Source organism: Chrysemys picta, chromosome 4 (genome assembly GCF_011386835.1).
Source record: "Chrysemys picta bellii isolate R12L10 chromosome 4, ASM1138683v2, whole genome shotgun sequence".
In the NCBI taxonomy this organism is placed as follows: domain Eukaryota; kingdom Metazoa; phylum Chordata; order Testudines; family Emydidae; genus Chrysemys; species Chrysemys picta.
The window spans coordinates 32,171,691-32,196,451 of record NC_088794.1 but is presented as its reverse complement, the minus strand read 5'-3'; the positions used below and the strand labels follow the sequence as shown (position 1 = coordinate 32,196,451).

The following is a 24,761-nucleotide window of genomic DNA, read 5'->3' as shown; positions in this document are numbered from 1 at the left end:
GAGCTATGGTAACCCTCCCCCATGGAGTAAAACACGACACACAAACCATGCATAAAATTAAAATACTGCCCGGGGTTACAATATCTGTCACAGTCTTAATTATAGCCTTTGTTCTGCCTTCCCTCTTATCACTTGTCATGTTAGGTCTAAACACAGGCTCTGATCCTGCAATGAATGCTAGGGAGGTGGACCCCTGCACTGTGCCCATTCTAAGTCCTATGCAGAGCTCATTGCAAGACCAGGGTCTCAGACTGTAAGTTCTTTGGGGTGGGGATGGAGACTGTCTCCTACAGTCTTAAAGAACCTTGCAACACTATACTAACAATAATCATCAACCTGGTGTATAGCCCTCCCATTCTCTATGTTGTATTAATGAGTTATAAAGTAACTCAGTGCAATATAAACACTTTCCCACCTTCCCCTTCAGATATCAGCTACCAAATAAATAAATAAAAGAGGAGCCCTCTCCTTGGCCAGAAAGCAGGGGGACAGAGCAGTGGGATGGTGATGGGAACAGAGCTGACTGAGTGAGGATAGAGGAAGATTAAAAGGAGAAGGCATAAGGGGGTGGCTAACAGGCAGATCAACCGAGGGACAACACAATTTCTCTTGCTAAATTGAATATCTGTATGGAGAGGCTAGAAAGGAAAAAGCATTTGCCTCCCATACATCCCTGTGAAATGACTTCTGTTCAAGCTCTGGGGTAAAGGCCAAAAAGGCACATTTTGCTGATTGCACGGATGGGAGATTGCGGGTGGGGCTGGGAAGAGTTGGCACTTGTGGTGGCGGTGCTAGACAAAATACTGGACATGCTGACCCAGATCCTGGGAGTTAGGGGCCTAAATACCTTTGAGGATCTGGACTGGCATTCTTAGGTTTTCCACCTTGAAGAAAAATAAATCCACCTCTGTGACGTTGTGCAGTCTATATGGTTTTATAAAAATATAAGTGAATATAATGTAACTGGGATATGCTTCATGCAGAAGGTCTCTTGTAAGGTATCATTACAACGCTCATAATCTACTGAGTGTGATCATCCTATTTGTAGAAATGTACCACTCGTGTATCTAAAACTAGAAATATAAAACATAACTCTGAGGGCCTATTGTAATTATGTAAAGTGTGGGCTATTAAGGATGGTTTGGAATCTTGATGACTCCCATTGTCTGCAGATGGCTGTATTTACCTGTGAGTCTTCCTGTATATGTGTGTGCTGGCAAGTGAGTAATGAAGTCTTGCAGTGACATGTGATCATGTCACCTGAACTGGAATTCATCTTTAACCTGGTGCTTTTCCAGTGAGGGGGGGTGGAAACCCAGAGGGACAAAGGGTCCCTGTCTTATGCAAAAGATATATAAAGGGGTGGAAGAGAACAAAAGGGAGGAGCCATCATGAAGAATCCCCTAGCTACCACCTGAGCTGGAACAAGAGCTGTACCAGGGGAAAGAATTGTGCCCAGGCCTGGAAGGTGTCCAGTCTGAGAAAAACTTACTGAAGCATCTCTGAGGGTGAGATTATCTGTATTTAGCTTGATTAGACATAGATTTGCACATTTTATTTTATTTTGCTTGGTGACTTACTTTGTTCTGTCTGTTACTACTTGGAACCATTTAAATCCTACTGTCTGTATTTAATAAAATCACTTTTTATTTAGTAATTTACTCAGAGTATGTATTAATACCTGGGGGAGCAAACAACTGTGCATCTCTCTCTATCAGTGTTATATGCAGGGTAAAACGGATTTATCTGGGTTTAGACCCCATTGGGAGTTGGGCATCTGAGTGCTAAAGACAAGCACACTTCTGTGAGCTGTTTTCAGGTAAACTTGCAGCTTTGGGACAAGTGATTCAGACCCTGGGTCTGTGTCTGGAGCCAGACTGGAGGGTCTGGCTCAGCAAGACAGGGTGCTGGAGTCCTGAGCTGGCAGGGAAAACAGAAGCAGGGGTAATCTTTGCACATCGGGTGGCAGCTCCCAAGGGGGGTTTCTGTGATCCAACCCGTCACAACCTCCTCACCTAATATCAGTGCCCAAATGCTACCAGGGAGAGTAAGGGAGTGTTTCCCTCAGGGAGACAGCATAGAAGCTAATAGAGAGGAATCTAATGGGAGAGGACACAGAGTTACTAGGGAACTAAGACAGCAGTGTGAAAGAGAATCCCTTAGGGAGAAAAGGCCTGTGATGGCTTACGTTTGGTGGGACCTTTAACAACCCCAGCTACCATTGCTGAGAATGTGTTTGTTTTGGTTGAAGAGTCCAAAAAAACAATTTTCAGAGGCTTAAAAATGTCCAGCTCTCAGGGAAATTGCTAAGGGTTTATGTCCCCATCAGTGTGTTACCTCCATCTCTTTTACAAACCGTCCCAGGCAACAGCTTTTCTCCCTGGCCCTGTACCTCTGATTCTCTCCGGAAACACTTTGAAAGACACTGAGCATGGTTGAGCTGTATGTCCTAAGGCTGAGAAGCCTCTGTTCTCAGCCATTTCACATGTAAAAGGAGTGGAAAGCTTCAGGATAAGCTGGTGAAAGTTCGCTCTGTTTGCTGCTATGGTGATTATTTTGGAAGAAGGTGTGGCCATCGCAGGGCTTTCCCAGAGGCTAAATACAAACCCAGAACATAGTCAGGAGAAACAAGGAGGCTTCCATGACACATCCATCCTATTATTGCATGAACTACATTCATGTGAGTTACTGGATTCTATGTGTCATCTCTCTAAACCGCTTCCTCACTCTAGCCTGCTAGCCACACCCTTTCTCATTCCCTTATGTTTGTATCCAAAAACTTAAATCCCTTGGGTAATCTCATCCCCCAGCCCAACTTTCCAGGGATGGAGCATGGAAAAGCCCATGGCTTTCAAGTGTGGGTATAAATAGCTTATTAGGCTAGACCCAATGAACAGGAAGTGAATCCCTCCTCCAGTTTTTTTATTTTATTTTTAAAATATAAGATTCTTTCTTCTTAACTCAAATGATGATTCTCTGATTAATTACAACCAGCCATTCATCCACAGATTAGCCTCTACAGCTCCCATCCCCCAAAAGGAAAAGTTAAACTAGAATCAGGTTTTGCCAATCCTGCAATACTTGTCTGGCTGTGCACAGCTCTTTGAAAAGGGAGTCGGTGAGAGACAGCAGCCAGCTATTTCCTGCCTTGGTTTCTATGCAACCACTGCTGTTTGGTGACAAAAAATGCTGTTATACACACAATGCCTGATAGAGAGAGACACACACATTTTTGGTCATTTTCCCCCCCTCCTGTGTATTTTATTGGTGATTCCTCTCTTATGCATTATATCTGAATACTGTTAGGCGCCAGAGAGGACAGCAGAACAATGTTGTTCTAAGGTGTTTAGGTTTTTTTTAATTTATGGTGCAACTTTATAAGGCTGATTGTGACTGTAACAAATGAAGCCTAACATGAGCAGATCTTGGTTAGCTCTGGTACCAAGTGCCAGAGCAGATTTCCTGAAAACAAACTGATGGAGTAAGTCTTTATTTTGATAACTTCCTTACTGCCTGAGCCTGCAGACACCTACACATGCTTAACTTTGAGCACAGGAGTGGTCCCATTAAAGGCACTTCTGAAAATTAGGCCACTTATTTAGGGGCTAAAGCCTGTAGTTAGGTATCTGAATTAATGGGCTCAAGTTTGAAAATATTAGCTGTATTTTTATGCAATCCCTGTATTGGTTGGCTAATAGTCCTCAGCCAATCAGGTTATATTGATCTGTATAATTACTGTATTGTCTCTAAATTTATAGCAATTCTACTATAAATGAACTGTCTACTATAAATCCCACCATTCTGATTTGTTACTGCCCTCTGACCTTCCTCATCCATATTCCCCGCAGCAAACATGGCCACCTCTATTTCTCAACCCTATCCATCTTCTCCTCTGACCTCCTAATATCTCCCTGTGACAATCTGGGAAATCTATGTACAGCTCATGAATTCTGTTCGATAGTGTGAATTCTGTGTCTGGGTCAGTTAGCAAACATCATTTTGAATGTGTGGCGCTTCACTTCTCTGATGTCTTTTCCCTCCATATTGAGCTAAAACCCACAGGAAGTGACAGGAGAAATTATTGCACCTGGCACAGGGCTAACAATGGAGGGTCATTAAACACTGATGATTGTCTACTGAAATGGAGCACCCTTGGACAAAGTGATGGCTACTGCTCTGGGCAAACCAGTTTTTCAACTCTGAACTCCAGGAGGTGGTAACTGAGCAATTGATCTCTTGGTGGTGGAGTTAAATCACTAGATAACCCTAATCTGGGGATCACTTGAGCAAGGGGATTGAAGGGTACAAAATGAAGAGTCTCTAGTCACTGTTATTTGCGAGGTAGTAGTGAGGAAGGTGAGAGGAGACTCTGCAGGAGGGGATGGGAAGGATCCTGGACCCCTTAAAAGATTGTGACCTAAGCCCAACAATCCTCAAAAGTGGTTAGGAACCTGGGGCAGGGACATGTTAGGTAATTGTATAATTTTATCTAGAGCTGTATATTTCTTGCATTGGCTAAAATAAAGAGTAATTGTTTTAGAATCCATTTGTGCAGTGCCTGTTGTCAGGGCTGACCCATGCAGGTGCCTCAGGTGCCAGACTGGGGTGGGGGGGCACTAGGACCCAGAGTGTAGAAAATTCTGTCTGCTGCTGGTGCATATGTATTCTCTCTGCTCTAGATGGAAAGAGATGGTGGAGAGCTGTGCTGGAGGAAGGAGGGCACAAGAGACATAACAGGCAGGCAGGAGAAAAGGTAAGAAGAAATAACAGAAAGCAGCAGGAGCTGCAGGGAGAGAGAGGAGGAGGAGCCTCTTATGTACCTCTCTAGCACCCCCAGGAGCCTGGACTGATTAACATCGGCTTCTCAGGGAGCTTCCTGTTTCCTGTTGCTTCCCTGAACCCACTTGAGGAGAACAGGCAGTCAACTGAAGTAGTAGGAGCCAGTTAGGCCCTAAAGACGCTGATCTCTTCCCTCACTCAGGCCCTGCTACCAGCCTACTTATTTGTCCTGCTTAACTGAGTGTTGAGAGTCACTATAGCTGGCACAGAACAGCAGTCATGAGTGAAAGAAGAAAACGCTCCTCTGGGGCAGCATTCAGAAAAAGAAAGAAAGCAAAGGAAGCTTTTCTATCTAAGCAGGAAGGAGCTCTCCTGAGATACATAGACACAAATGTTCACGGTGAGCTTTCCGGCCCCAGAGAGGATGTGAGTGGTGAGGAGATGCCTGATCTTCCAGTTAGTCAGAGTGCAGGTGACCTGGCAGCTACTGCAGCATCCATATCTCCATCTCAAATGGATGTAACCATGCACATTCCTGAAGAAAAGTGTAGCTCAGAGAAGAGTGTGGTGGAGGCGCAAGAAACAGCTGCTGCTGAGTTTAGTTCCTTAAGTCTAGATGATCCAGGACTGTGGACGCACTTGAGCAGTAGCCTGAGGGACTTCCTTGTACTGCATGGGCCACAGCAAGTGAAAAACTTCATGTTCCCCAAAGATAATGAAAATAGAAGTTTCCATCCAACACATTATTGGCATGAAATCCCCAATGGTGACAAAGTGGAGAGGCCATGGCTTATGTACTCAAAAACCCAGAATTCTGCATACTGTTTTTGTTGCAGGCTCTTCCAGTCTAATGTTCCAGCCACATTGGGTTCTACAGGAACAAAGGACTGGAAAAATCTGGCTAGAAATCTGGCATGCCATGAGAAGGCAGCAAATCACCAGAGAGCATTCCATAGGTGGAAAGAGCTTGAGATGAGACTAAGGTTAAAGGCCACCATAGATGATCAGCATCAAGAGAAGATTGCATCAGAGTCTCTTTACTGGCAAAATGTTCTGAAAAGGCTCATTGCCATTGTGAAAATGCTTGCTACCCAAAACCTAGCACTGCATGGCACTGCAGATCAGCTATATGTGCCATACAATGAAAACTTCCTTAACATTGTGGAGTTGATGCCTGAGTTTGATACTGTACTCCAGGAGCATCTAAGAAGAGTCACCACCCAAGAAATGTACACACACTACTACCTTGGAAAAACAATTCAAAATGAGATCATACAGTTACTGGCAACAAAAGTCAAACAGAAGATTATGGCAGATCTGAAGTCAGCAAGCTATCACTCTGTTATTCTGGACTGCACACCTGACATCAGCCATACAGAACAAATGACTTTAATGGTGCATTTTGTAACAACAACAGACCCTAGTGAAAATGTCCCTGCAATGGTGATGGTCAGAGAGCGTTTTCTAGAATTTATTGACATTGATGATAGTACAGGAGCTGGTATGACAAATGTGCTTCTTAAAAAACTGGAAGATACAGGAATTGCGATAGCTGACATGAGAGGTCAGGGCTACGATAATGATGCCAACATGAGAAGAAAGAACAGAGGAGTGCAGACACGTATCCGAGAGTTAAACCCTCAACCTTTTTTTGTCCCATGCAGTTCTCATTCAATGAACTTGGTGGTCAGTGATGCAGCATCAGCTTCTAGTGAGGCTGCTGAATTTTTTAATGTAATTCAAAGCATCTATGTATTTTTCTCTGCATCAACTTATCGATGGCAAATTTTGAAGCAACATCTGGGAACATCCTCTCTGACACTGAAACCACTGAGTGCCACACGATGGGAAAGTGGAGTGGAGGCAATAAAGCCTATCAAACACCAAATTGGGAAGATAGATGATGCCATAGTTGCCATTATGGAGGATAATGCTATGACAGGAACTGTTTGTGGGAGAACAGTGGTAGTGGGGAAATGGAATCACCACAAACGTACTTAACTTCAAATTTCTGTGTGGCTTAGTGTTGTGGCATGACGTACTGTTTGAAATAAATGTTGTCAACACCTTGGAGTCTCTTGCTTACCTTGATATATCTGGAGCAATGGAATAACTGGACAAAGCAAAGTCATACCTACAGTCTTACTGGTCAGATGAGGGATTTCAAAACGTTCTGAAGAGTGCACAGAAGTTGGCAGAGGAACTTCACACTGAAGCTATTTCCCCACCCATTCAAGAATACAAGAGTCACCGAAGAAGAAGACATTTTGATATGAGGCACGGGATAATCCCATAAGAGACCCTAAACAACAATTCAAAGTTGAATTCTTTAACCAGGTGTTAAATTGTGCAATTCAGTCAGTTGAAGAATGTTTCAAGGAGCTCAAGGAACACAGCAGTATATTTGGGATGTTGTATGATATTCCAAAACTCCTCACTGTACCTGAAGAAGACCTACACCAGCAATGCAGGGCACTAGAGACAGTGTTGGCACATGATGACATGAGCGACATTGATGCGAGTGATTTAGGTGATGAACTGAAAGCCCTGTCAAGATACAGCAGGATCAACTCCAAAGGCTGTTCTGGAATATATGTGCACAAATAATATGACTACTCTCTTTCCAAATGCTTTTGTTGCTCTGCGCATACTTCTAACACTTCCTGTAACAGTTGCTAGTGGAGAACGCAGCTTCTCTAAGCTGAAGTTAATAAAAACACATCTACGCTCCACAATGACACAGGAGAGGCTGGTCGGCCTTGCAACCATCTCAATAGAGCATGAGATGGCCCAGACTGTGGACCTTCAGCAGGAAACCGTTCAAATTTTTGCAACCAAGAAGGCACGGAAAGCACCACTTTGATTATTCAAACAGATAAAAATGCCAGTGTTTACTACGCAGACAAGAAAAGTTACATTTGCTGTTCAGGCGTTTGAAAGTTAAGTGTTACTTAAAATTTTTGAACAAGGCATTTTAAATTGTTAGTTCTCCTTTATTGGGGTAGGTAGCAGAGCAGTACCATGAGAGGAGTAGAACAGGAAGAAGGCACAATTGAGACCTTTCAAACTTTTGGCCCAAGCGAGGGGGCATGGGGGCGTCATTTGAGCTCCCCGCCTCAGGTGCCAAAATGTTGTGGGCCGGCCCTGCCTGTTGTTCTGTGCTTTGCCCATCACATGTTACATGGTTGGGGCTCTGGGAAAGGGTGTGCTTCAGCAACTGGACTGTCCTTTGGGATGGGGGGAGCTTAGGACAGCTGGACCATGATGCCCCATTTCAGGGAAGGAGTAACAGACTGCCTGTGTTTAGAGAGGAGGACAAAGGAAGAGAGAGTTCTGGAGCCTACCCAGACTAAGGAGGAAGCTTAAAGCATAGCTGGCCCAGCGTGATGGGAGTCCAGCAGGGGAAACTTTACCAGGACTGTGATACATCCCACCTAGTCATCCTTGACCCTGAGGCAGTTTTAGCCCCTCACCTCTACTAAGAATTGCATTTTAATCTATTTTTAATCCTTTCTCCCACCCTCTCCCCCATTTCCCAGCTGCAAGAAGACTAATTACATGTAAGGGACATGGAGGCATATGTGAGACTCCACCCTCCAGTTCTGCAGTTAATGAACATGGAGAAGGAGGTGGAGGCCAAGCTGGGAGCAAATTGTTGCTCAGAAATGCAGGGAAGAACTACAGATAAGGCCTAAGATAACTGCCAGAAGAGGCAATTAGTGCTCACCATCTGTGTCCCTGAGCAGCATTTCACACCTGGTTGGCCTTGACCCTCCCACCCAGCCCTCCCCCGGCCACTAGTCTGGGTTTATTAACTTCCTCTATGGACAGGGAAGAGCAGGCGGACTGAAGAACATCAAGGGTGGGGATGCAGATACAATTCAGTATAACAATACAATGGTGGCATTCTCTGTTAGCTTGGTAATACAGTACCTGTGTCCTAGGCTAACAAACTCCTCAGCCTTTGGCCTTGAGGTTTATTTAGCTCGGCATTAGGTTATTGTTTTGTAACTTGAAAGGGATACCGGTTATCTCTTAAATAAACAGCTGACCTCTGCCTGCCTCCCTAGTGAGTCCTTCTGTGAAAGAGGACTTGGACAGTCTACTCTACACTTTGCAATGCGACGATGATCATCTCCTCCACATTGCCACTTCAGAGCATAGAAACCAGCCATCAGGGGACAGCTTAAAGGACCTCTGCAATAATGGTAACCAAGCCTCACCAAGCAACAGTTTTCAGGCAAATGTACATAGGTCCCCTGGAAAGCTCCGTCTGTGGTGACCAGAGATTTTACCAGTGCAGCTGATGACATTTGCTGCCTATGGACTGGAGAGAGGTTTCAGCCTCAGTTTTTCACATTCCCAAGAAGTGGCTGCCTGGTGAAGCATGCTCCTGTGCCCTTCATCCCTGCCTATTGGCCTGATCCAAATCCCACTGAACTTGATGCTCTGGTGCAACCGGGACAGACAACCAGCTTAAACATCCAGCTGGAGATACCCTTTGCCTAGAGGAGCCCCAATGGCTTAACAATGGCATAGCTGGCTCTGTGCCGCCTGCTGCTGCCCAGCCCAGGGTAGTAAGTATTCCAGGGGGGAGCCTGGCTGAAGTGTGCCATCTCTGGCAATCCTTGGCCAGTGTAATGGTCCCTGGAGGACCATTACGGTCAGTATGGAGAGACTGCAGAAAGTTTCCTAAAGCCCAGCCCCTGGGAGAGCTGCTGGGCGCAGCTTGCATGCACCTGGGCCAGAGACAGGCTTGGCAGAATCCAGTTTTTATTTTTTATAATTTTAACAGATATTTCAAAGCATTATTTTTCAATTTTTATTTTTTTGAATTTTCACAGTTGCAGGAAAATAAGGGGGGAAGAGGCTTAGGGCAGCACTGACAAGAGTTATAGGGGGCTCCTAGTGCTGCCAAGGGGCCTCAGATACCTGGGTGTCAGGTGTGGGGGAGGCTGCAATCCTGGCCCAGTGGAGCAGTGAACCCCAACCAGGGAGGAGGACAAGACCCTGGCCATGGGGGAGGCCACCTTGCTGTCAAATGGCTCTTGCCAGGGATAGCCCCTGCACTCCTGGCCAGTGAGTGAGTGTCCCTGTGACAGCAGGGCTACAGAGGGCTCCCTGCAGGGCTGATGACACCGGATCCCTGCGGGCACTAGGTGTGGGGGAAGCTGTGCTTGCTGATATCAATATTTTTTTTGTTGATTTCAGTATCAGGTGAAACTGACATGTACCAACGACTAATGATTTAAATTGAATCCTGCCAAGTCTACCCACAGGTTATAATGAGTCATGTTGCTAAATCCTCATGAAACATTTTGATGCTCTAATGATGGGCTCTATAGGAAACCAGAGAGAGAGAACAAGTTGAAAAGTCCAGGAAACTCCCCAGCCCGATGGGCGTTGTATATAATTAATATATAGCAAGCTGGCTATATAAACTGCCAGAAAACAAATAACTCAGAGCTGATAGATAGCTGCTCATATGAGATGTATAGATGCACTGCCCCATCTGCAACCCTTCACCCATTATCTTCCAAGTAGGGCTGTCAAACAATTACAAAAATTAATCATGCAATTAATCGTGCTGTTAAACAATAATAGAGTACCATTTATTTAAATATTTTGGATGTTTTCTACATTTTCAAATACATTGATTTCAATTACAACACAGAATACAAAGTGTACAGTGCTCACTTTCTATTTTTATTACAAATATTTGCACTGTAAAAAACAAAAGAAATAGTATTTTTCAATTCACCTCATACAAATACTGTAGTGCAATCTCTTTATGATGAAAGTGGAACTTAATTCTACATGTGTATGTACAAAAAAAAACTGCATTCAAAAATAAAACAATGTAAAACTTTAGAGCCTACAAGTCCACTTCTGTGTTCCCTCTCATTTTTCCCCACCCATGTACAGAATGAATTTTGTTATGTGCACCAATATGGGGGTGGGGGATGGAGGGCTCAGGGCTGGGGCAGAGGGTTTGGGTGTGTGTGGGGGGGGGGCGTGGGTGAGGGCTCTGGCTGGGGGTGTGTGCTCGGGGTTGGGGCCGGGCATGAGGGGGCTCAGGGCTGGTGCAGGGGATGAGAACTCTGGCTGGGGATGCAGGCTCTGGGGTGGGGCTGGGTGTGAGGGGTTTGGCTGTGCAGGAGGGTGCTCTGGGGATACAGCAGGGAGAGAAGACTCCCCCCAGCAGCTCCAGGGCTGGGGCTGTGGAATAGGCATCCCTACCCCAGCCACAGCTAGGTTTGGGCATGGGGGTGGGGGGGGGTGCCGCAGCAGGTCCCCGCCAGGTGGGTTCTGCAGCTTACAGGGAATTTAGGTCCACTCAGTCCTACTTCAGCCAATCGGTCAGACAAACAAGTTTGGTTACAATTTGAAGGAGATAATGCTGTCCGCTTCTTGTTTACAATGTCACCTGAAAGTGAGAACAGGCGTTTGCATGGCACTTTTGTAACTGGTGTCACAAGATACTTACATGCCAGGTGAGCTAAAGAGTCATATGTCCCTTCATGCTTCAACCATCATTCCAGAGGACATGCATCCATGCTGATGACAGGTTCTGCTCAACAACGATCCAAAGCAGTGCGGACCGATGCATTTTAATTTTCATCATCTGAGTCAGATGCCACCAGCAGAAGGTTGATTTTCTTTTTTGGTGGTTTGAGTTCTGTAGTTTCTGCATCTGAGTGTTGCTCTTTTAAGATTTCTGAAAGCATGCTTCACACCCCGTCCCTCTAAGATTTTGGACAGCACTTCAGATTCTTAAACCTTGGGTCGAGTGCTGTATCTATTTTCAGAAATCTCACATTAGTACCTTCTTTGCGTTTTGTCAAATCTGCTGTAAAAGTGTTCTTAAAACGAAGATGAGCTGAGTCATCATCCGAGACTGCTATAACATGATATATATGGCAGAATGCAGGTAAAACAGAACAGAAGACTCCTCCAAAGAGTTTAGTCACAAATTTAATTAACACATTATTTTTTTAATGAGCGTCGTCATCATGGAAGGATGTCCTCTGGAATGATGGCCAAAGCATGAAGGGTCATACGAATGTTTAGGAAAGCATGAAGGGTTATAGGAATGGTTAGGAAAGATAGAAAATGTGGCAAAAGACCACCTTGGCTTAACCATGAGATCTTGCATGATCTAAAAAATAAAAAGGAGTCATATAAAAAATGGAAACTGGGACAGATTACAAAGGATGAATATAGGCAAACAACACAGGAATGCAGGGGCAAGATTAGAAAGGCAAAGGCACAAAATGAGCTCAAACTAGCTACGGGAATAAAGGGAAACAAGAAGACTTTTTATCAATACATTAGAAGCAAGAGGAAGACCAAAGAGAGGGTAGGCCCACTGCTTAGTGAAGAGGGAGAAACAGTAACAGGAAACTTGGAAATGGTGGAGATGCTTAATGACTTCTTTGTTTCGGTCTTCACCGAGAAGTCTGAAGGAATGCCTAACATAGTGAATGCTAATGGAAGGGGGTAGGTTTAGCAGATAAAATAAAAAAAAGAACAAGTTAAAAATCACTTAGAAAAGTTAGATGCCTGCAAGTCACCAGGGCCTGATGAAATGCATCCTAGAATACTCAAGGAGCTAATAGAGGAGGTATCTGAGCCTCTAGCTATTATCTTTGGGAAAATCATGGGAGACGGGAGAGATTCAGAAGACTGGAAAAGGGCAAATATAGTGCCCATCTATAAAAAGGGAAATAAAAACAACCCAGGAAACTACAGACCAGTTAGTTTAACTTCTGTGCCAGGGAAGATAATGGAGCAAGTAATTAAGGAAATCATCTGCAAACACTTGGAAGGTGTTAAGGTGATAGGGAACAGCCAGCATGGATTTGTGAAGAACAAATCATGTCAAACCAATCTGATAGCTTTCTTGATAGGATAACGAGCCTTGTGGATAAGGGTGAAGCTGTGGATGTGGTATACCTAGACTTTAGTAAGGCATTTGATACGGTCCTCGCATGATATTCTTATCGATAAACTAGGCAAATACAATTTAGATGGGGCTACTATAAGGTGGGTGCGTACTGGCCGGATAACCGTACTCATAGAGTTGTTATTAATGGTTCCCAATCCTGCTGGAAAGGCATAACGGAGTGGGGTACCGCAGGGGTCTGTTTTGGGACTGGTGCTGTTCAATATCTTCATCAACGACTTAGATATTGGCATAGAAAGTACGCTTATTAAGTTTGCGGATGATACCAAACTGGGAGGGATTGCAACTGCTTTGGAGGACAGGGGTCATAATTCAAAATGATCTGGACAAATTGGAGAAATGGTCTGAGGTAAACAGGATGAAGTTTAACAAAGACAAATGCAAAGTGCTCCACTTAGGAAGGAAAAATCAGTTTCACAAATACAGAATGGGAAGAGACTGTCTAGGAAGGAGTACGGCAGAAAGGGATCTAGGGGTTATAGTGGACCACAAGCTAAATATGAGTCAACAGTGTGATGCTGTTGCAAAAAAAGCAACGTGATTCTGGGATGTATTAACAGGTGTGTTGTGAGCAAGACACGAGAAGTCATTCTTCCGCTCTACTCTGCTCTGGTTAGGCCTCAGCTGGAGTATTGTGTCCAGTTCTGGCACCGCATTTTAAAAAAGATGTGGAGAAATTGGAAAGGGTCCAGAGAAGAGCAACAAGAATGATTAAAGGTCTTGAGAACATGACCTATGAAGGAAGGCTGAAAGAATTGGGTTTGTTTAGTTTGGAAAAGAGAAGACTGAGAGGGGACATGATAGCAGTTTTCAGGTATTTAAAAGGGTGTCATAAGGAGGAGGGAAAAAACTTGTTCACCTTAGCCTCTAAGGATAGAACCAGAAGCAATGGGTTTAAACTGCAGCAAGGGAGGTCTAGGTTGGACATTAGGAAAAAGTTCCTAACTGTCAGGGTGGTTAAACACTGGAATAAATTGCCTAGGGAGGTTGTGGAATCTCCATCTCTGGAGATATTTAAGAGTAGGTTAGATAAATGTCTATCAGGGATGGTCTAGATGGTATTTGGTCCTGCCATGCGGGCAGGGGACTGGACTCGATGACCTCTCGAGGTCCCTTCCAGTCCTAGAATCTATGAATCTATGTTTAGTGTATCTGGCACGTAAATACGCTGTGATGCCAGCTAGAAAAGTGCCATGAGAATGCCTGTTCTCACTTTCAGGTGACATTGGAAATAAGAAGCAAGCGACAGTATCTCCCGTAAATGTAAACAAACTTGTTTGTCTTCGCGATTGGCTGAACAAGAAGTAGGACCGAGTGGACTTGCAGGCTCTAAAGTTTCACATTGTTTTGTTTTTGAGTGCAGTTATATAACAAAAAAAGTCTACATTTGTAAGTTACACTTTCACAATAAAGAGATTGCACAACAACAGTGGTTTTCAAACTTTGGGTTGCAACCCAGTCTGGATCGCGGAATGCAAGGCAGTGGGTCGCCTTGCTCAGCACCCAGGGACCTGGCAGCCGGCCAGTAAAAACTAATAGTCCCTACCTGTTCTGACACTGCACTGCGTCCCGGAAGCGGCCAGCATCAGATCCATCTCCTAGGTAGGGGGCCACGGGCTCTGTATGCTACCCCGGCCCCAGCACCAGCTCCTCACTCCCAATGGCCAGTTCCCGGCCAATGGGAGCTTGGGGGGGGGGCGCAGTGTCTGCAGGTGAGAGCCGCGGGGAGCTGCTTGCGCGCCTCCCTCTAGGAGCTGGACCTGCTGCTGGCTGCTTCTGGGGTGCAGTGCAGTCCATGGTGGGAGGACCGGCAGGAAGCCTGCCTCTGCACCCTGACTGCACCGCTGACCGGGAGCCATCGAAGATAAGCCCATACCCCAACCCCGTGCCCCAGCCCTGAGCCCTACCCCAAAACCTGGAGTCCCCTCCTGCACCTCAAACTCCTCATCCCTGGCCCCACCCCAGAGCCTGCACCCCCAGCCCAAAGCCCTGAACCCCCTTCCACACCCCATCCCTCTGCCCCAGCCCAGAGCCCACACCCTGCACCCCTCATTCCCAACCCGCAGCCCTCACCCTGCACTCCAACCCTCTACCCCAGCCCTGAGACCCTCCTACACCCCAAACCCCTCATCCCCAGCTCTGTTGGGTCATAGACCTCGACAATTTTCTTCAACTAGGTCGCAAAAAAAAAAAAGTTTGAAAACCACTGCACTGTATTTGTATGAGGTGACTTGAAAAATACCATTTCTTTTATAATTTTTACAGTGCAAATATTTGTAATAAAAATAATAATATAAGTGAGCAGTGTACACTTTGTATTCTGTGTTGTAATAGAAATCAATATACTTGAAAATGTCAAAAAACATCCAAAAATATGTAATACATTTCAATTGGTATTCTATTGTTTAACAGTGCAATTAATTGTGAATAATTTTTTTAATCACAATTAATTTTTTTTTATTTAAGCGCATGAGTTAACTGCGATTAATCGACAGCCCTACTTCCAAGGTATTCATTTCTGTGACACACAAGTGCTCACTAACCCAAGGGAGACAGCTGGATGTGGAGATCCGGCCAAGGGTTAATGGAAGGCCTGTTGAAGCAAAACCCCTTTCCTCCCACACTAAAATAAATTCTGTCAAGGAAATTAAAGTTGAATGGCTGTGATCTACCCCCCTACAACGCATGGCCAGGGCAGGGCTGATGACAAATGATAACCATAGAGCAAATCGAATTGCTTATTGCTCAGACTTTGAACATATTCAGTGTGATTCCAGGAACTAGAACAAATGGCAAGTCTATGGCAGTGTTATGACAGGACTAACTCCCACTGCCAAAACCCACCTTTTTAGGCCAACCTCTTTCTGCCATCAGAACCCTATTTCTCAATTCCCCAACTTCCCTTTCCCCCAGTTTCCCCAACTGGGCCCCTATCCCCTCTCACCTACCCCAACCTCTCTGCTATCTGCTATAGTTCCCTCCAGCCAGCCAAACCCCATACCACCCAAAAAGAAGATTGTCCTCATTTGTGGCTCCTCTGACTTCCCCCCGCCCCCAAATCTCAGCTTCCCTGGCAGTGCCACTGCTCACCAATAAACCCACATTACACAGGATGCTGTCCGACAACTGAGGCACCTTTTCCCCCCCAGCCCCTGGCTGCACCCCAATCCTCCTGGTTCCATCTCCTCCATTACCTTTGACAGTCTTTGGTGGCCATGGGACGGTCAGCCTTGCTGGCTGGCTCCCATTTTAATTCAGCAGAGGGACCACCAAAAGGGAGCCTCTTCAGGGCACAACACACTGCCCTGGCCCCCAGCCAAGAGGGGCTGCGGCTCCACTGATAAAGTGAGGTGGATGGGTGGACTTCAGCTCGCTCTTTATTAAGTGCCTGGGAAAACCTACCCACAGTGAGCAAGGATTCCCCATGCTCAGAGGAAATAACTGGTAAAGATTGGTAGGGAGGGACTCCAGGTACAGTGATATCCCGTCTGGTAGGAATGGGTGAGGAACACCCAGCCTCTTGGGGGTGGAGATCCAGGGTACATCTACACTGCAGTTTAAGAGTGAGCCTCCCAGCCTGGGTAAACAGCTCCATGCAAGCAGGGCTTACACTAGCACACCAGATATAACTGTGTGAACGTTGTAGCACTGGCAGAGTCTCGGGCTAGCCAGCTGAGCTTGGACCCAGCATGGTGGGTGGTCTTGTTGCATTATAGTTAATAATGTGTCTAAAGCCATTTCTTGCCATTAGAATTCGGTTTTACCTCTTTTTCTGATCCAGAAACACGGTAATCTCTGAAGGCAAAAGGAAAGTAAAAGTCTGGCTCCCATACAGTACTTGTAGCTGTACTAAGGCACTGAATGTACTAGAACTAGATGTAGCTTATGTTGACAGACAGACACATGATCACTTCCTCCTTTGTTTGCATTAGCCTTTTTCTGCTCCAAATCTACTTGCTGCCTGAAGACATGTGACTATTGCAATAGCGCTTGTGCGTGGGGAAAATCCAAAAGCTTCTGTCTCTCTTCAGTAGGTGTCAGACTGGAAAAAGCACCCTGCAGAGGGGCAGTCTGACGGTCTCCACTTTCAGGGATAAGAGAAGAGGAACAGCAGTGTGTTCCCCAGGAACTGAAATTAGAGGGGGAGTTGGAAAACGACTAAATTGGAAACACTGCTGCTGTAACTAGTTGACCCCTGGGGGGTGGAGTGGGAAGTGTTCCTGGAATAGGGAACTGGAGATTAAGAAGACAACAACGTAGCAAAGGGGAAGGCAACAAACGTACACTACCAGAATGTGGCAATTGAAAATAGGGAGTGGCCAAATGCATGCCCATCCCAAGCACACTCCAGTTCCCAGTGCTGCCCCACATAATGTAATGATTGATAGTGCAGTGTAGCTACTCCAACATGTCCAGGTAGAAAACTGGTTATTTTGACATTAAAGGTTGTGACCAAAAGTAACAAATGATACCAAGACTATTACAGTTAAAAAAGAAAACATGGACCATATCTGGAAATGGTAATAAGGACATATCCAGAACCTGCCAGGATCACTGGTCCACCCTGCCTACAAGCAGCCCAAAGGGAGCAGTAGCCAGCTGCAAGTCCTCAGCTGTGGAGTCCCCTGGTGCATGGAAACCCTCATAGCACAATCGGGTCCTAGTCCATGACTGGGGCGCCCAGGTGCTACTGCTATACAAATAATAATAATGTACCAACCATCTAAACTAAATCTCCTGCAGCCCCTGTGCAGGGGCATGTTGAGAGTGGGGAAGAAGAGATGTGGCTTGGGGATAGGGTGACCAGATGTCCCGATTTTATAGGGACAATCCCGATTTTTGGGTCTTTTTCTTATATAGGCTCCTATTACCCCCCACCCCCGTCCCGATTTTTCACATTTGCTGTCTGGTCACCCTACTTGGGGACCACTGCCAGCTGGTGTAGAGTAGAATACTCCGAAGCGACTCTAACCTATGTCAGGGTAGCAAATCAAGGAGTTATAAGTAGTTCCTTAAGGCCCATTCATCAGTGCTGCCCCAGAGAATCTAGCCCCAAAGATTTGAATACTAACAGTTCATACATTCCCTACCAAAAATCTACATGCAAAAATTAACTTTAGACACTCAAATCACACTTTCAACTCTGACCCCTTTTCCTGCTATTATGCAATACAATTGCTTAACAATATGCTAGCTAACAATGGTATATAGCATGAGAAATAAGTGAGAGAATAACTATTAATAATTCAAATCTCATGTTGTTCCATAGCAGAAAAGGTAATATCGGAAGATGTGTCTTAGTTTTAGATTAGTATTAAATAGAAAAGAGTGTGCTTTGGGTAATAAACATAGAATTAAATAACTACATATAGTAATTGGAATGTTTATGCTTTAGTTAGAAGATGTGTGTGCAGTACACCCTGAAGAGCATTGATGATGTAATTTAGTCAAAGACTATAATGCTACTGTAGCTGTGTTAGTCTATAAGAACAAAACCACTTGCAATGGGTTTAAGAATGTAGGTAAATATTCAGAATAATTTTCCATTTCAGCTGTGGAACAAGTTGCCAAGGGAGGCTGTGGAATTGCTGACATTGGAGCTGATGAAAGTTACTGGAAATTTTATCAGGGATGTGTCTGAGATAAAGAAACCAATCTTGTCACAGCACTGGGGAATGGATTAGATGACCCAGTAGAGAAGACCTTTCTAAACTACATAAACTAGCTATTTAATCTATCAGGGATGTTTCTAGGACTTTTTTTTCTCACTTGCTATTTCAAATGGCATGAAACTCTGTCGGAGCTTATAGAAAAGTTCTCTGGCAGCCTGCAGAGGGCATTGCAGGCTCAGTTTCCTTTAATCCTGTGACTGAACTCTACATTATGTTTTTATTTTCCCTGTGGCTTACGTGTTTCAATATCATCCAACATTTTGCTTGGATTTTGGGGTTAACATGTTTTATTCACGGAAACTGCATCATGAAAAGCTATCATGGAGAGTGAGAGCAGCTGGCCCCTAAGAACAAGTTTACTAGAGAAATGTTCTGCATGTGGTTTGCATAGCTACTGATGAAAGAGGGGAATTCAATGGATTTTGCTTTCCCATTAAATGCCTGCTGCAGGCAAATACCAGTGTAAATGTATATATCTTTACAAGACAGTTTTGCTGACATCTGGATAATTCATATGTTTATGTAAAAAGCAACAGAGAGTACTGTGGCACCTTTAAGACTAACAGAAGTATTGGGAGCATAAGCTTTTGTGGGTAAGAACCTCACTTCTTCAGATGCAAGTAATGGAAATCTCCAAAGACAGGTATAAATCAGTATGGAGATAACGAGGTTAGTTCAATCAGAGAGGGTGAGGTGCTCTGATAGCAGTTGAGGTGTGAACACCAAGGGAGGAGAAACTGCTTCTGTAATTGGATAGCCATTCACAGTCTTTGTTTAATCCTGATCTGATGGTGTCAAATTTGCAAATGAACTGGAGTTCAGCAGTTTCTCTTTGGAGTCTGGTCCTGAATTTTTTTTGCTGTAAGATGGCTACCTTTACATCTGCTATTGTGTGGCCAGGGAGGTTGAAGTGTTCTCCTACAGGTTTTTGTATATTGCCATTCCTGATATCTGACTTGTGTCCATTTATCCTCTTGCGTAGTGACTGTCCAGTTTGGCCAATGTACATAGCAGAGGGGCATTGCTGGCATATGATGGCATATATAACATTGGTGGACGTGCAGGTGAATGAGCTGGTGATGTTGTAGCTGATCTGGTTAGGTCCTGTGATGGTGTTGCTGGTGTAGATATGTGGGCAGAGTTGGCATCGAGGTTTGTTGCATGGGTTGGTTCCTGAGTTAGAGTTGTTATGGTGCGGTGCGTGGTTGCTGGTGAGAATATGCTTAAGGTTGGCAGGTTGTCTGTGGGCGAGGACTGGCCTGCCTCCCAAGGTCTGTGAAAGTGAGGGATCATTGTCCAGGATGGGTTGTAGATCACTGATGATGCGTTGGAGAGGTTTAAGCTGAGGACTGTAGGTGATGGCCAGTGGAGTTCTGTTGGTTTCTCTTTTGGGCCTGTCTTGTAGCAGGAGGCTTCTGGGTACACGTCTGGCTCTGTTGATTTGTTTCTTTATCTCCTTGTGTGGGTATCGTAGTTTTGAGAATGCTTGGTGAAGATCTTGTAGGTGTTGGTCTCTGTCTGAGGGGTTGGAGCAGATGCGATTGTACCTCAGTGCTTGGCTGTAGACGATGGATCGTGTGGTGTGACCGGGGTGGAAGCTGGAGGCATGAAGGTAGGTGTAGTGGTCGGTGGGTTTTCGGTATAGGGTGGTGTTAATGTGGCCATCGCTTATTTGTACGGTAGTGTCTAGGAAGTGGGCCTCCCGTGTAGATTGGTCCAGGCTGAGGTTGATGGTGGGGTGGAAGCTGTTGAAATCATGGTGGAATTCTTCCAGGGTCTCCTTCCCATGGGTCCAGATGATGAAGATGTCATCAATATAGCGTAGATAGAGAAGGGGCATGAGTGGACGAGAGCTGAGGAAGCATTGTTCCAGGTCAGCCATAAAAATGTTGGCATATTATGGGGCCATGCGGGTGCCGATAGCGGTGACACTGGTCTGGAGGTATATATTGTCACCAAATTTGAAATAATTGTGCGTGAGGATAAATGTTTATGGAATCAGAAAACCTGAAGCTTTTATAAGACCACTACAAAATCCTTGGCTAGATAAAAAATCACACACTTTGTATACTTTTTGAGCTGTGCTTTGCAATTGTGTTAGTCAATATTCTCTGTTCATTAATAGTATTGTAGCAAATCCATGGCTACCTAAGATTTTGTGGATGTTACTATATTAAGCACCACTTAATCACTTTGCAATGGCCAAGAGTCCCCTTTCAAGTGGAATTTCTGGTAATGCTATCCCATTTGAACTGTTCCTTCCTCAGTTTCATACGACACTTCCCATTAAAGTCACTGTCCTGAGTGGCAAAGATACTGTACTAGTACTTTGAAAGATTTCTGTGGAGACCTCCAGTTGTCATTGTAAATTAAATGTTATGAAAGAAGCTGAGTGTTTTGAATTGTTATGCATGTGTAGGTGTTTGTAGCCCTTCTCCAGACTGTAGCTTGCAAACAATACATTTTCAATGTAGAGAAGTGCAAAAGTGAAGCAGCAGCTAGCAAGATCCTGCAGGAAGTACTTTCCCCTCAATGCACAGAGTGGCAGTGATGAGTTTCACAGGGTGCCACATCCAGTTCCCCTTACTACGAGGAGGGTCATGGAGGTATGAAGACTTGGATGGTAGAAGAGGTATAAAGACGGGGAAAATAAAGACACCCACCCCCAAGTGTTAAAACATTTAATTAAGTGATGCCATTTATTTATTACTGTTTGTGTTATACCTATTGTGCTAGGCACTGTACATACACATAGTAAGAGACAGTCCCTGCCCCAAAGCACTTACAGTCTAAATAACCAAGACAAATAAAGGAAGTAGTAGTACCCCCATTTTACAGAGCAGGGACAGAGTGATGAAATGATTTGACTAAAGTCAAACAGTAAAATTTCTAGCACAGTCAAGATTAAAGCTCAGATTTCCTCCCCAAACCATTCTTCATAGATCACCATCTAAAATTAATCTGCAAACTGTTAATTGAGTCCTTGAACAAATCCTTATAATTTATTAATTCTGGATTTCTGAATGGTGGAAAGTTAAACTCCTAGACTATTAAAAGTTGAAGATAATTGGAAGGGTAATTAATTATTCAATAAGATCTCCTATTGGACATGTGAACTCTTTATTTGATTTTTCACCTTAATTTCAGTTTCTAATTATTACTTGGATTAAAAAAGATGAGTTTCTTTCTTTTAAATAATTATACTTGTTAAATGTGGGTAATGATTTTCACAGCCCTATTTCTTCTTCTTTGTTATAGTTGAGTATTTGTGGTATGCCCATTCTAATAAAACCAGTCTTCCAATTTTTCCCTATGAATATCTTGTCTTTATTTTTCATTATTTCTGGGCTGGATTAATCTACTGGGTGACGCAGATATTTTTAATCTTGCAAATTTCACCACTCAATAGCATTTGCATTTGTTAATGATTTCCTCGGGCTCTTTTAATGACTCCTCACTTTCGGCAAACGGTGCCAAGATAAGAAGGGATGTTACTGGATTGACAGAAAACACCCAGGACAGGAGGCATGGAGTGCAAGGCATCCAGCTATTGTCTGGATTCCCCAAATCACGCACATAAGGATCATTTTGAGTGCATTGCAGCGTTTATAACACTGCAAACCAAGTAGTCAGACAGAGCTACCTGGGACGGATTTTTTATAAAGTGGAGTTCAGATTGGAGAGCAGAGATCTCGTCTTATTTGTTTATGGCAAAGGAACAGTCACCTCCCCCCCCGTATAAATAAGAAATGACATAGATAATTATAACTAAATGCAATAATAAAGTGCCAGCTGTAGCCCCTACCCTCGCGTTTTGTTTTGTTTACAACTGAAATGATTGGTGGCTCGCTTGATTTAAATTATTTAGCTGTATTTAGCCCCCGTTTTTTTTTCCTGTGGGATTTGCTCTCATGTAATGAAGTTATGAAAACACAAAAATAAAAACCTTATTGGAGAATGCGGGCATCGATCCCGCTACCTCTCGCATGCTAAGCGAGCGCTCTACCATTTGAGCTAATTCCCCACATTGGGCAAGATTTGACTCTAGAACCCTTTATAGTCTCCCTCCCAGCCCGCGAGCCTTCAACGTCCCTGAGTAGGGGAGAGGCGCCGCCTCACAGTCACTGACCGTCCTACGGGAATAACCCACCTGCCTCAGGTACCGGGGCTGTAACGGGGGACGGCGCCAGCCGGAAAGCGCGGGAGGAGGAAGGACTACATTTCCCAAGATGCATCGGGCGGATCGCGCGCCTGCGCAATACGACAGCCCCCGGGATGGACGGGGGAGGCTCGCGGCGCGGGGGCTGCTCGCTCGCTCGCTCAGTTTCATTGTGAGACGCCGCTGGCGGGGCTGGAGCTGGCAGCCGCTCGCGCCCTAAGGAGGATGCGCAGCGGGAACGGGGACTCCCGCCGCCCCCTGCCCAGCGGTAAGGAGCCGGCTCCCCGCGGGGCAGCGGCCGCAGATCTCCCCCCCGCCCCGGGCGGGGCTAGGAGTGTGTGATGAGCGTGTGGGGGCTCGGCTGCCCCAAGGACTGGGGGAAAGATGGGGCGCCCCCCCCCCCCCCCGCCTGGAGCTCCTGGGTGTCTGGGCGGTAAAGAGACTGGGCAGGGCAGGGCGTGTGTGGGCAGGGGGTGGTGTGTGTTGGGGAGAGTGGGCAGGGCAGGAGGTGTGGCGGCGGGGTATGTGGGGTGATGTGCACTGGTCTGCATGGTGGTATATGCAGTGGGGGTGTGGTGTATGCAGGGCACGAGGTGTTTGGGGGGTGTCCATAGGGTTCTGTATGGGAGCATTTCTATAGCAGGGCAATGTGGCAGGGAGGTCTGCCTGGGGACATGGGATGTGAGGGGCATATAGACATAGATAATCTATGTGAAGGGCTTATCTGTTGTGTGGGGCTACAAGGTGCCCTGTATCTATGGGGAGGCTCTGGGTGTGTAGCTATGGGGGTTAAGAGTGTAGTGTATTTTCTGTACTCTGTCTGTATGGTGCATATATGTATATGGAGTTGTGTGTATCTTACAGCACAGGAGTCTGATAAAAACCACTGTAGTTCAGGGCACGTTGTGGCTTTTATGGGCAGTTGCGGATAGGCAGGGATGAAGTATGCATCAAGAATGGGGCCTGGGCTAAGGTGAAAAAGTTCCTATATTCAACCTAAAAACTGAAAGAAAAAATAATTATTTTGTGTCTTTGCTTTTGTTAGGGAAGGATTTGGAATTCTTATGAATAGAATTCATTCATCTTGTCCTCTAAACTTTAAAAATATAGAAACCGATTCTCTTCAAATATTGGAAGGGAGGGAAATGATCTTCTGACACTGGAAAATGATCTTCTGACAGCTGATCTGAACAGTCTGCATGCTTAAGGATTTTACAAACTAGCATTGGTAACTGGGTAGCATAACCTTCTTGGTATACAAAAAGGTTTGGTGTGGGTGTTCAACTCAGTGCCAGAAAAGTCTGCACTGGAATGAATGAATGAATGAATGTATTCACACAGAGGGATCTCTAAAATGTTCACAGTCTGTTCACAGTCCCTGCTCATTACCACAGTGTCATTTCTTTCTCTGACTTATACATCTTGATTTTTGTTGACATCAGGTTGGTATACCAGTACTCAGAGGTACAGTACCTGAACTTGTATTACTTCTTTTGTTGTTATATTTTCCCCCATGCTTGAAATAACTATATATAGAAAAATAGAACCTGAATTCTGGGATCTATGCTATGTGAGTATTGAGATATTCTTGCTTAAGAAATTGTTGCATTAGTTATGCTAGTATTAAAATAATGATATTTAATAAAAGAGGTTAGTAAAGCTTTCTTAAGGCAGAGATATGAGACAATCTTTGTATAAAAGTTATTCATACAAATATAGAAACTGTCTTGCTAGACAAGAACAATGATCCATCCAATATCTTTTCTTCTAGAGTGCTTATACAAATTACTCTTGAGTAAATCACAACAAATCCAAAACAAAAATAAAAAAGCAACAAAAAAGTGTAATGCATCTGACCAATTTGGGGAATGCTGTCTGATTTAAGAATTTCTTCTTAACCCCAGTTGATGATCAGATTATGTCCTGAAGAAAATGATTGAGAGCTTTTGTAATTTTTATCTTAGTTTAGTGTAACTACAACTGCACTTACAAATGCATGCATCTAGTGTGTTTGAGTTTTAAAAATCTGTCTAAATAATATCCAGCAACATCAAGTTCCATATATGACGTATACTTACATTTAAAATGCTTCCTTTTTAGATTTTATTTTGCTCCCATTTAATTTCTCTTTCTTTCTCCTTGTAGTGAGAGACTTTTTTCTGCTTCTGTATTCTTCTTGTTTCTA

At 44.6% G+C, this 24,761-nt stretch overlaps 2 protein-coding genes and 1 non-coding gene across 8 annotated transcripts in view; 1 reads left to right on the top strand and 2 right to left on the bottom strand.

The window, feature by feature from the left end:
• The window catches only part of RNH1 (ribonuclease/angiogenin inhibitor 1), a 102,671-nt gene extending 86,057 nt beyond the window's left edge, over positions 1-16,614 (bottom strand). Inside the window, exon 1 of the mRNA XM_065591983.1 lies at positions 16,510-16,614. Within this exon, the coding sequence (XP_065448055.1) occupies positions 16,510-16,576 (67 nt within the window). The 5' untranslated portion in view covers positions 16,577-16,614. The remainder of the gene's footprint in view (positions 1-16,509) is intronic.
• Positions 16,615-22,368: 5,754 nt separating this feature from the next.
• Positions 22,369-22,441, bottom strand: TRNAA-AGC (transfer RNA alanine (anticodon AGC)). Its single transcript has one exon. It is a non-coding gene; the product is annotated as a tRNA-Ala (tRNA).
• Positions 22,442-22,664: 223 nt separating this feature from the next.
• Positions 22,665-24,761, top strand: part of LOC101938488 (USP6 N-terminal-like protein) — a 175,228-nt gene continuing 173,131 nt past the window's right edge. For 2 of the 6 annotated variants that reach the window (XR_010600466.1, XM_065591955.1), the window contains exon 1: positions 22,680-22,844. Coding sequence is in view for 1 of the 6 variants with exons in the window: in XM_065591960.1 (XP_065448032.1) it covers positions 22,802-22,844 (43 nt within the window). In the remaining 5 variants the exon portion in view is untranslated. Of the gene's footprint in view, positions 23,010-24,761 lie in introns of all 6 variants that reach the window. The other 4 variants (XM_065591960.1, XM_065591958.1, XR_010600465.1 and 1 more) reach the window with 4 other exon arrangements.